The sequence below is a fragment of the Podarcis filfolensis genome, assembly GCF_964270895.1.
Source record: "Podarcis filfolensis genome assembly, chromosome: 4".
NCBI classification, from domain to species: domain Eukaryota; kingdom Metazoa; phylum Chordata; class Lepidosauria; order Squamata; family Lacertidae; genus Podarcis; species Podarcis filfolensis.
In genome coordinates this window covers 75,529,453-75,540,956 of record NC_139607.1, presented here as the reverse complement: position 1 = coordinate 75,540,956, position 11,504 = coordinate 75,529,453, and the positions used below count along the sequence as shown (strand labels likewise).

The window sequence follows — 11,504 nt, the reverse complement described above, 5'->3', positions numbered from 1 at the left end:
TATTGAAATGCTTTTCTGCATTCTTCAGTAAAAAAAAAAGATACAGAAATGCATTTTTATGAGTTTGGGGGTGTGAGTGTTAAACTGTATGACAGATGTCTCCGATCCCTGGATCCAGCAAGTGTTGAGGTGATTGGCGATTAAGGGGCTCAGCTTGAGATGGCAAAGACAGTGGTACCTTGGTTCTCAAGCGCCTTGGTACTCAAACACCTTGGTTCTCAAACACCGAAAACCCGGAAGTAAGTGTTCTGGTTTTTGAATGTTTTTTGGAAGCCGAACGTCTGATGCAGCTGTCAGCTATTGGTTCCGGGGCGCCTGCACCAATCAGAAGCTGCGCCTTGGTTTTTGAACATTTCAGAAGTCAAACGAACTTCCAGAATGGATTAAGTTTGGCACTTTGTTTTTGCTACTTATTTTGCGTTTTTGTTTTTGAGGCTTTTTCGGTTAATTTGTTTTTGTGACTGTGTGGAACCCAGTTCAGCTACTGACTGATTGATTGTGTGACTGCGGAAATAGATAAAAGCCCCCCATCTAAACAATGGCTATCATCAGTGCAGGTAAGTTTTTTTAAAAAATTTTTAAATCATCTACAATACTGTTTTATTTATTTTATAGCACAGAACATTGATTATTGCTTTCATCTTATGGATCAATGGTCTCATTAGATAGTCAAATTCATGTTAAATTGCTGTTTTAGGGGTTGTTTTTAAAAGTCTGAAACGAATTAATCCGTTTTGCATTACTTTCTATGGGAAAGTGCAGCTTGGTTTTGGAACAGGCTTCTGGAGCAGATTAAGTTTGAGAACCAAGGTACCGCTGTAGGTGGGGCCCCCTCCCTCAACAGAAAAAGCCAGAGTTGAGAGCAGAGAGTAAGCAGTGATGTGAGCTGGCTGAAAAGCAGCAAGCTGAAGAGAGAATCAGAGCAATGTTTGGTTTCTGTTTGAATCCAAGGGGCAGCTATGGAATAAATAAGACCTTTTGGGGGTGTTGATGCTGTGAACCCCTCCACCGTAGGCTCATGTGTAAATAAACCATATATCATAAAGACACCACAGTTTCTGTTGTGCCTCATTCCCAGAGGAAACACAAACCCTGGTTAAGCACCAGGAACCCCTGGAATGTTGCACCACTCGGAGGTTGTGCTGGCGTGCAACAATATAATATTATTGTTTGGGTGCTGAACACACTTTAGAAAAGCGAGGATGAAAGCTGTGCAGTAATATCCATACTTTTTAGAGGGTAGCAGATTGCTTCTTGCTAAATGATATATTTTTTTACACTGCATCCATACTGCGGAGGGGCAGGCTGTGAGGTAATTGATGGCTGGTTTCTGATCTGAAGGGGGACGGCGGCCGGGGGAGGTGCTGGACAGAGAGAATCCTCTTGCTGCATTTACCTTTCTCTTTACTTGTGCCGCAACTCTTTTTGCTTGCCCGATCCCCTTTTGCACACAACGCAGGAGAGAGAAGAGCACTCTGTCCTAAGTACGAAGTAAGATGCATTTCGGTTGAGAGCGGTGCTGTGGCAAAACAACAACAACAACCCAATAAGTAGAGCTGGGCATTTATTGAAACCAGTTATGCTCTTTCTCTCCCCCCCCCGTCCTCTAGCCCCTCCCTAGGCCTATTTCAGAGCTGACCATTTGTGGAACAGGAAACGTCAGAGCTCTGAGCTGCTGCAGCCTGACTGAGTGGAATTATTTCCTTTCAGGCTGTCCCGTTACCTTTTAGTTGGCAGGACGTCCCCGCCTCTCCCTGCTCTGAACAGCCCCCTTCACTCTCTGCCTCTCCCCCCACTCCTACACTTCTCTCTCTCTCTCTTCACTGCCAAAAAAGTCCATCCTCCGCCCCCTCCTCAGCTAACTTCCTTCCAGCATTTCCTGAGCTGGATAATCCCAGGATTTGTAAAAACAGGGGAAAGGGGAGAGCAAGAGTGAGGGCACTAACTTAGGGAACCCAGCCCTTGTTTCTCCTAACATTGTCCAGTGGCTGCAGGGGGTGGAGAAAAACACCCAGGGGTGTAAAAAGTAGTGGGCTTGCCTTTCTCTCTGTCATTCTGCTCTTTTCCCTCCCTCTCTGTCTTTTTACAAGTTCGTGGAAGAATCATTTTGCAATCTCTACTGCCTGAAGGACCCATCTTGACATACTTTTGATTGCCGGCTTGGATTGGTTCTGGAGGTTCCTGGGACCTGACAGCGAAGGAAGAGGGAACTTCAGCTAACATCTGCCCCATTGCTACCAGCCTCCCTGGAGGCATTGCTTCATCACCACCATCCGCCTCCCTCTTTGCAGAAGCCTCCTGAACTTGGGCTATGATCTCTCTGCTGCTGCCTGCTGGAGATCTCCACATTGTCCTGACCTCTCCCTTCTGCAACAGAAGCAGCCGCAGCAGCCGCAGCAGCTTCACATCTGGTGGGGATTAATGTGGAGACGTCCAGCTGGAAGTTCTTCTGGACTTTCGATGTGGCTGACCGGAAGCGGGACACGGGCGACGGCGAGGGTCTGAGGGAGTGGGGGAGCTTTGCACTTGTCTGGTGCAAAGTGAGGGGGTGGGGGGGAAAAGAAGGAGGGGGGCTCTTTTCGGAACCAACTCATGAAGAACAAGGGAGGAAAGCCGAAAGTCAAGAGGAAAGGAGCCACAAACGTCTTCGGCTGTGATCTGACAGATTATCTGGAGAGCACTGGACAAGATGGTAATATTTATTTTTAAAACAACAACAACAACCAAGGCCTTATTCTTGCTTTCTCTAGAGATGGGTCTGTTGCAGTGCCTTTTGAATGGGAGTATTAATTGTCTACAGAAATAAAGCAGGGAATGATTATCTGGTGTGGATAGGACTTTAGTGTCTTGTTCTGTCAGTGACCAACTAGCAATGTGCTTAGTTCAGGGAAATGTTTTGCTGTGGGAGAGAGAGGAAGATTAACTATTTGCCATCAAGTCTCTTAACTTGAGGCACACAGAGAAAGGATACTTTTCAGTTACTCAGAGGTGGGGTGCGTGAGCACGAGGCTTCAAGATTGCTCCTTAGGATGTGGCCCTTCCCTGTTTCGCAAGACTTTCCCTGCCCCCAACCACAGGATGCCACAGAATCAATGGAGATGGGAGACAGACAGCAGTTCTCAGAATGAAGGTTGTAATGAGGATGTAACGGTGGCTCTTAGGCCCAAGCAAGGCTCCCCAAATTTTCTTACTTGTGAGACAAGGATGTGGGAGAAGGATCGGCCAAATTGGGAGCACAGCAACTGGTGCTTCTTACTAGAAACCCCCACCCCTTGCCTACAATCCTTTTTCTCAGACGAGCATATGATGTGTCAGACCGTGGGAGGTGGCAGTGCCAATCTGCTTTTCAAGCGGACGAGATAGGAGAGAGAAGCAGAGAACATTTCTTAAAAGTGGGCTGGGTGACGCGAAACATATTGCCGGGTCTTTGGAAGGTAGAAGGATTCCTCCCACCTTCTTCTTGGAAACTAATATTTGATGAGAAATCACTTAGGATTCTTCCCCTCCTGCCATCTGCATCCACATGACGTTCCCAGTTTAGATTTATTTGGTTTCCTAAAACTCAGACTTTCCGGGCGAGGCGGCTCCTTGAGCAACATTATTAGGGTGTTTATTCAATAAATGTGGGTGACAGTCATTACAGATGCCTCAGAAAGGAAGTGTATTCATAATAAACTAAGGGACTTTGCTGTTACTCAGTGTTGTGGGCTGCCAGAGTACATGACGTTGTTCTCGTGTTTCCTCTCTTACACAGGCACATTATACAGAGCATGTGTTTTCCCCCCAGATCAGTCCATCAAGCTAAGCTTAATTCATTTGACAAATGTTCATGGCATTTGTGTCGCTGTGTACATTGCAACTGCTGCCTAAATGCAGCCACTTTTAGGTTGCTGTTTTTCTCGTTTGGCTGTCCATAGCAATGCTTCAGGCCCGTTCATCGAGGAACCTGAAGGATGAACTGCAGGGGGAGGTCTAAGTTTTCCCAAATCAGGCCTCAGCAACTTGGGATCCACAAAATCAAGCATTGTCCACCAGCCATTTTAAATGTGGATTTACGTGATTTGCCTGCCTACTGCGCTCTTCCTCTGAGGCCTTGCTGCAACTCGGGATTAGAGTCAGGGTCTTTTCAGTTGTGGTCCCTGGACAGCAACAACAGCAACACCCACACAGCAACACCCCAGCCCCATCAGCCAGCAAGGGATGATGGGAGGAGTAGTCCAGCTGCATCTGGAGAGCTCAACATTGGCCACCCTTTGTGTGTGGATAGCAGTAGGCTAGATAGGCCAAAGGTCTGTTTTGATGTGGCAGCTTCCTATGTGAGTATTTTCTAGCTGGCTATGGTTTTTAGTTCTCCGTTGTTGTTTTGTTTACTTGCTTATTGTTATAATGTATTTCTTTAATGGTTGTGAGCTGCCCTTGGGGCTAAATGCAGGGAGAAAAGTGTCTTAATAAATAAATGTATTGTTTTCTGTGTGACGCCCACCTCCTCCTGCCCTGGGTTCTTGCAGTCTCAGAAGGGCAGCAGATACAGAAGATTTACTAGTCCCTTGTGGGCCACCATACATGGCTTTGTGGGTCTCCAGTTGCGCTGCCTTGTTCTCGATTCAATGTAGCCAGGAAAACAGGAACAAGAAGGCAGCTTTTATTTATTTTGAAGAAAGGCGTGATGGGATCCTGTATATTCTCCAGCGACTGCAGACTTTGTCATCAGCTTCTTTTGCAAGATGGCTCGGTCTACCAGCGTGGTCTGTTGTGAGGAGCAAAAATGGGCAAAAGTGAATTCCTTTTCATGTTTGCTGAATGGCATGTCCCATTGGCCAGCAGTGTGTGATCTAGTAATGAAAGACTCCATTGTTACAAGAGCCATTAGAAGGATGTGAGTTAGATCATAGGGTGTAGGTTAAATCTTAACGATAACAAGAAGCAGAAGAGATGTGGGAGTTTTTATTCCTTTGTTCTGCGGCAAGGCAAGGAGGTGGAATAATATTAAAGACAAATCTGCTCTCTAGGTAGCTGTGAGGGCAGGCGGGGGTCAGATGTCACTAGCATGAGACTTAGAAGCCTCCAAATTACCCTAATTGGAGCCCTTGAGTTGAAATGGCGTCATTTGTGATGGGCAACCATCTATCAGGGGAAAGCGCTTGTTCAGACCCTCCCCACCATTGGGAGCCAAGCAATAACCTTGAAAGCGGGAGCGTTCTACCTGTTACAGTTATTCACTTTGCCTCCTGTGTGGAAAGGGCGGACAATACAGATGGATCTGGCCACTATTTTTTATTTTATTTTTTCCTTTTTTTGTAAAAAAACGGTTTTAGGATTCCTTTGAGATTTTGTTTCTTCAAGGAGCTTGAACATATGATATGGGGCTAGAGCAGAGGTTTCCAATTAGCTAAGTGCTGCAAACCCCCTACTTCTCAAAAGCCAAGCCATGGACCCCCTACTTTATCTCTGCAGTAGTTTTTGTTAATGTGAATGGTGCCAATTGGACCACCATTTGGGAACCGCTGGGCTAGAGCGTTTCCTCTTCTTATTCAGAGTAAAGCATTCAGATGTGGGGCTCTGTGAGGAAGAGGTGGGGAACCTGTGACCTTCCAGTTGTTGAACTGGCACCACCCCTGACTATTAACTCTGCTGGCTGAGCCTGGTGGAAGCTGGAGTCTAACAACAACATAATAATAATAATAATAATAATAATAATAATAATAATAATAATTTATTTATACCCTGCCCATCTGGCTGGGTTTCCCCAGCCACTCTGGGCGGCTTCCAACAAAACACTAAAATACAATAACCTATTAAACATTAAAAGCTTCCATAAACAGGGCTGTCTTCTAAAAGTTTGGTAGTTATTTTTTCTATGGAAAGTCATCCCCTTACTTCTTGGGAAAGTGAGTTTCAAACTGAAGAGGTACTTTCTTTTGCCTGTCCCGAGTCTTCCACTCAAACCCGTTTCTCCCCTTGATTGAGTTGTGCACTGATACTTCCAGCTCTCATTACGACTTAGGGAAGGGCACTTAGTAGTTTGATGCCTGGGAGAGAGATCCTGACTAAAACAAATGTCTAGATGTAGTCACAGGAAGTGGTTTGGCAGTTCTATATAGCTTTCTTCCTTCTAGGTCATCTCTTAGCAATCACCCTTGGCTTATGTAAAGCAGCAGGGGGGGGGGGAGAGAGACTGGGTTGCTAGAACTGCTTACTTTTGGCTGAGATGTCAATCTAACCTCATGCCTGTTCTGCCACTGAAGAGCACAAATGTTGCTTTTGCCCCTACTGCAGAGGCTGATGGGCTTTTCCATGGTGAAACTGTTTGCGGCAAAAGTGGGGCTAAGCACAGACTTGTTTCTCCTGCTCTGATTGGCAGGTGAAGGAGAAGCATGACGAGCAGCTTGTGGAGGCTTTCAGAACAAATGAATGGCACACAGTCGTCTGAGCTGTGGTTCCCATGCAGCTACCTGCCTGCATGGCCACTATCATGACTTGCTCACCTGGAATTTGAGGCTCCCATAGCAAAATAGTTTGCTCCTCCTGGATTGCATCCAGACAATCACCACATTTCACTTTTCTTTGTTTTCTACCTTTCTTTTTTCTCTTTCGTGTGCATCCGTGGGGGTGCACAGAGATTTCTCATGTGATCTGTGCCGATCAGCAGAGGAGCAGGGAAAGGGGAAATTTCCTCCTCACTGCTGCCAAGCCCAGCATTGAGATGGGAAGCAAAATTACACCCTCTCTGCTCTTCAGATAATGGTCCTGAAGAGTAGAGAGGGCATTATTTTCCCTGCCATCACAGTGCTGGGCTGGGTGCAGAGCATTAAATGTCTCTTCACCCAGCCCTGCACCATGATGTTATCCACCCTTAAGAATAGCCAAGGAAAGTCTCTTCTCCTCCTTCTTGTTCTCCTTCTCCTTCTCCAAGCAACCGTCTAGTCACTCCCAGGATGTGGGAAACATTGGAATGCTCAGGAAACAGGAAAGAGTGTTCCAATGTGCAATGTTCAAGTGGCCAGGAAACAATGGTGCTATGCTCCCTGCTGCAGCTGGCACATTGGTTCAGGAGCCAGAATGCTTTATGTTTAAGGTGCTGCCACTGCTGATGCCTCTACACCCTGACCTGGTGAAATGGGTGAGGATCTGGTGGATCAGCAGAAAAGTCTCGGTGGGCCAGAATGGGCCCACAGGCTGATGGTTCAACACCTCTGCTGTAAAACATGTTCTTACTACATGAAGCTCTGCCCTGCCACATATTGGCTGCTAGCAGTGTGTACCAACAGAGAAAGCAGCCACTCACTTGGCTGTTCATACATTACAAAATGTATGAGTTACAAAAGGAAGAAGAGAAACCAATGAATGTGAAAGAGGGTTTCAAAAGTGGAAGAGCCAGAGGCTGGGAAATCTAGAGCGCCTCAAGAAGAGGTCATGATGAGCTTTCTTTCCCCTCCTCTTTCCTTCCTTGTAGGAAGTGGCTTTTAAGCTGGTGGTTCGAATCCCTGCGACGGGGTGAGCTCCCATTGCTCAGTCCCTGCTCCTGCCAACTTAGCAGTTTGAAAGCACGTCAAAGTGCAAGTAGATAAATAGGTACCGCTCTGGCGGGAAGGTAAATGGTGTTTCCGTGTGCTGCTTTGGTTCGCCAGAAGCGGCTTAGTCATGCTGGCCACATGACCCAGAAGCTGTACGCCAGCTCCCTCGGCCAATAAAGCGAGATGAGCGCCGCAATCCCAGAGTTGGTCACGACTGGACCTAATGGTCAGGGGTCCCTTTACCTTTTAAGTTCTTGCTGCTAGCAAGCTTGGCTTTGAAGTGTAGTTTGGGGTGTTGCACAGTGTGAAAAGGAGTGTGCACACAACTCATCACAAGCCAGCCTTTTCTTTTTTGCACTTCTGGTGCAAATTACATGCAAGACAGCAGCTGTGCTGGTAGCCATGTGTCTTGCCCATGGAGGAATGTTAAAATACGCCCCCTTACACACAACAGCAGAAGGGTCAAAGGGAGGCATACTGGTTATGCCACAAGTGCATCCACCCTCTCATTTTCTTTGAAACTATGTGAACTCCCAGAGGTGTTTCCCCTCACTATTTTAGGGATTTCTTACAGCAACTTAAAGTTTTATGATGATTAAAACACCTTGGCACCCCTTCTCCATTGCTTTCTCCATTAAATGAAAAAAGGAATTTTCTCAGCTTCTTTGCATCGCTTGTGGTAGCAGATACTTTCTCAAGCTTTCTTTTGCAACCGGAGATGGAAACTTTGTCAGTTCCTTTTTTCAAAAACCAAACAAAAACAAAATGTTATTAATCCCTGACATCAGCAATGTAAACTGGAATTCCTTGTCCGGCAGCTTACACTGGAAACAGCACATTTTTTTCTTGGGCTGCCTTGTCCGCTCAGAGCCAAGCCCACAATTTCTTCCTCAAGCAAAGGGAACACTTACTTAACTCTCTGGGCATTTATGCTAAGTCAGGCTTTTAGAATTTGGTGGTTGGATGATGACTGAGCAAACAGACACACAGTCCCATCCTATTCATGTTGGGTCAGAAGTAAATCTCATTTTGCATAGCCTGCAGCTGCAGTTCTGTGTGCATTTACTTGAGAGTAAACTTCATTAGACACAGGGGGTCTTCTTTCTGGCTAACGTTAATAGATTCCCATTGTATAGCTTTGAAACCCAACACTGAATGTAAACTGAGCTCAGCCTGAAACAGTTTAATGAAACATCAAGGAAGAGAAGGAAGAGGCATTCACAGCCACAAATAGAAAATGGGATACCAGCCAGATTTTAGCACTGCCAAAAAGGATCCAGGGTCTTTGATGGATCGCAAACTGAAGGCAAGGCAATGAGGTTACACTGTCTTATAAAACGGCAAATGGCATTTATCACATCAGCTTTTTTGTTAGATAAATGAACTCCTTTTATAAGGTACTGGAATCTGCATTGTAACTTTATTTCACTGGACAGATAATTGTTTTTGTTATGTTTTGAAAAATCATACAATTAAAGTTTTTATTTTTATTTTTTTAAAAATACTATTAAAAAAAATTTTCTCTTGAAAATTTTCCAGTTGACATGAATGTTACTCCTGCCAACAACCTTGTCTTCAACAGGATCCTTCCTGAGTAGGCTGGACAAATTTTGACAGTTTCGGATTTCTTATTTTTCTAGTCTTAAGTTCAGTTTGCTTTTTTAAAAAAAAAAATAAACCCCTTATTAAAATTAGTCAGCGTTTTAGTGCAAAATTATATTAAATACATATTTTTGCAAACAAAATGAGTCTAATGTATGCATTTTCTATGTTATTTTCACCATATATACATTTTTAAGGCACACTTTCCTCTTCATATACACATTTTGGCACACATTATTTGGTTGGAAGAATGCATCACAAAATTCACAGACGTGCAAATTTCAAAGTATCACTGTACTTCGGTTCTCATATTGTTTCAGAAAGTGCGAGTTGGGCAGTTTTGCATTAGAATTTAAACCAAACCGAATTTCTCCTTCATCCCTACTCCTAAGTATCGTCTCCTGTGCTGTAGAGCCCAAAGGGCACCCTGGTTTTCTAGAGAACTTTGGACAATGAATCCAATTCAACAACGCCTGGGATGCAAGTGGTTGAAAGCTCACAGCAAACACAACTGAAGATAAGTTAGAGTACAGTAAGCCCACAAGCTATGCTGGGGTTATGTTCTGGTAAAAGCCAAAATCCTGTACAGTCAAAACACATTGGGTGCAATGGTGGGTTGGACAGCCAATGTCTTTTTTTCCTCGAAGCCCACCCCTTTTCCGCCCCCCCTTTCTATTTGTTTCTATATTTTTTGCCAAGCATGTAAAGCTGGCAGAAGCCTGTAAATTGTGAGTTTACTGTACATACTTGTGCCTCTTGTGTGGTGGTGATGGCACTGGAGAAAGCTTGCCTCTCCGCTACTATTGCATCCTCAAGTAGCCACCCAGCAAAGCTGTTCAGAGTACTTAGTGGGCTGGTGAAGTCTGGCCCTAAATTGGGATTATCTGGACGGTCAGAAGCCTTCAGTTCACTTACAATGTGCTTGAGGATTAATTCATTCAACGCTGTCCCAGTATTGCTGCCGTAGTCAGTACAGTTTCAGAGGAGGTGTCTTGAGCACCATCTAAGCATGCTGTAGAACTGTTTTAGCCATTGTGGCATTCATACTGACTATGGACAAGACCATGAAGAATAATTCTCTATTCCTGAGAACAAACTCTCTCACATATAGAAGAAAGAATGCTAAGGTTCTGTTGGCATAATTATAAAGTACTGTGCCAAGATAAATTAGGGGCATTGGTCAGCTGTCACATGTATTGGGGAGGGGGCGCACTAAGCTTTTTCTTCCCCAGTGCTACAAATCCCTTAACATTAGGGAATGGGTCATAGCTCAGTGTTAAAGCATCTATTCTGCATGCAAAAGGTTCCAGGTTCTATTTCTGGCATCTCCAGGCACATCTGGGAAAGACCTCTGTCTGACATCCTGGAGAGCTGTAGATCACCCTTCCCCAATCTGGTGCTCTCCAAATGCTTGGGACTGCAACTCCCATCAAGATGGCCAATGGTCAGGGATGATGGCGGTGTAGACACTATTGAGTTAGATGGATAATTGGCCTAACTCAATATAGAACAAATTCTATGTACCACCACAAATTATTTATATGCCATCCATCTAACTGGGTTGTCCCAGCCACTCTGGGCAGCTTCCAACAAATTATAAAACATCAAACTTAAAAGCATCTGCCTTCAGACGTCTTCTCAAAATCATGTAGTTGTTTATCTCCGTGACAACTGATGGCAGGGCATTTCACAGGGTGGGTGCCACCACTGCGAAGGCCCCCTCTGCCTGGTTCCTTGTAAGCTCACTTACAAAGGGAACCACCAGAAGGTTCTCGCTGCTGGACCTCAGTGTCCGGATTGAATAATGGGAGTAGAGATGCTCTTTCAGGTTTACTGGGCCGAGGCCATTTAGGGCTTTAAAGCTCAGCACCAACAGTTTCTTGTGTGACTCATAACATGATGAAAATGTTAAAGCTGCCCTTGGTTTTTGTTTTACATATGAGGAGCATAACACTTAGTGTCAGAGAAATGTAGGAAAATATCCAGGTCTCCATCTATTCCTCCGCAAACGTTCCCTAGGAGAGATTTTGAAATCTGGGCATCGGGCACACGTGAGAAGGAAACTGGGTCTTCATGCTGTTTGCTGCATAGTTTGTACTTTTGTTCTTTGTTCTGCCAAACAGTGATACTTTCTGTGGAGTCTGCATTTTGATTTGAGGAGAAGCTCTTTTTGAGCCAAACTCCAAACCTGCTGTCCAGATGTGAATTTGGGTTGTCTCTATCGTGGCTCCCCCCCTCCCCTAACTGCATGCGCATGCCTGTATTTTAATAGACATTTTGACAGTGTGATATGTTCTTCTCTGGATACATATGTGTACGAGGGAGTGAGTGCATTTTGAAATTTTTCCTCGTGTATATATGTCATCATTGTATTGGCTTGTTACATAA

At 44.9% G+C, this 11,504-nt stretch overlaps 1 protein-coding gene across 1 annotated transcript in view; it reads left to right on the top strand.

Moving 5' to 3' along the window:
- Positions 1–1,671: 1,671 nt before the first annotated feature.
- The window catches only part of ARHGAP31 (Rho GTPase activating protein 31), an 89,490-nt gene continuing 79,657 nt past the window's right edge, over positions 1,672–11,504 (top strand). Inside the window, exon 1 of the mRNA XM_083608946.1 lies at positions 1,672–2,692. Within this exon, the coding sequence (XP_083465072.1) occupies positions 2,593–2,692 (100 nt within the window). The 5' untranslated portion in view covers positions 1,672–2,592. The remainder of the gene's footprint in view (positions 2,693–11,504) is intronic.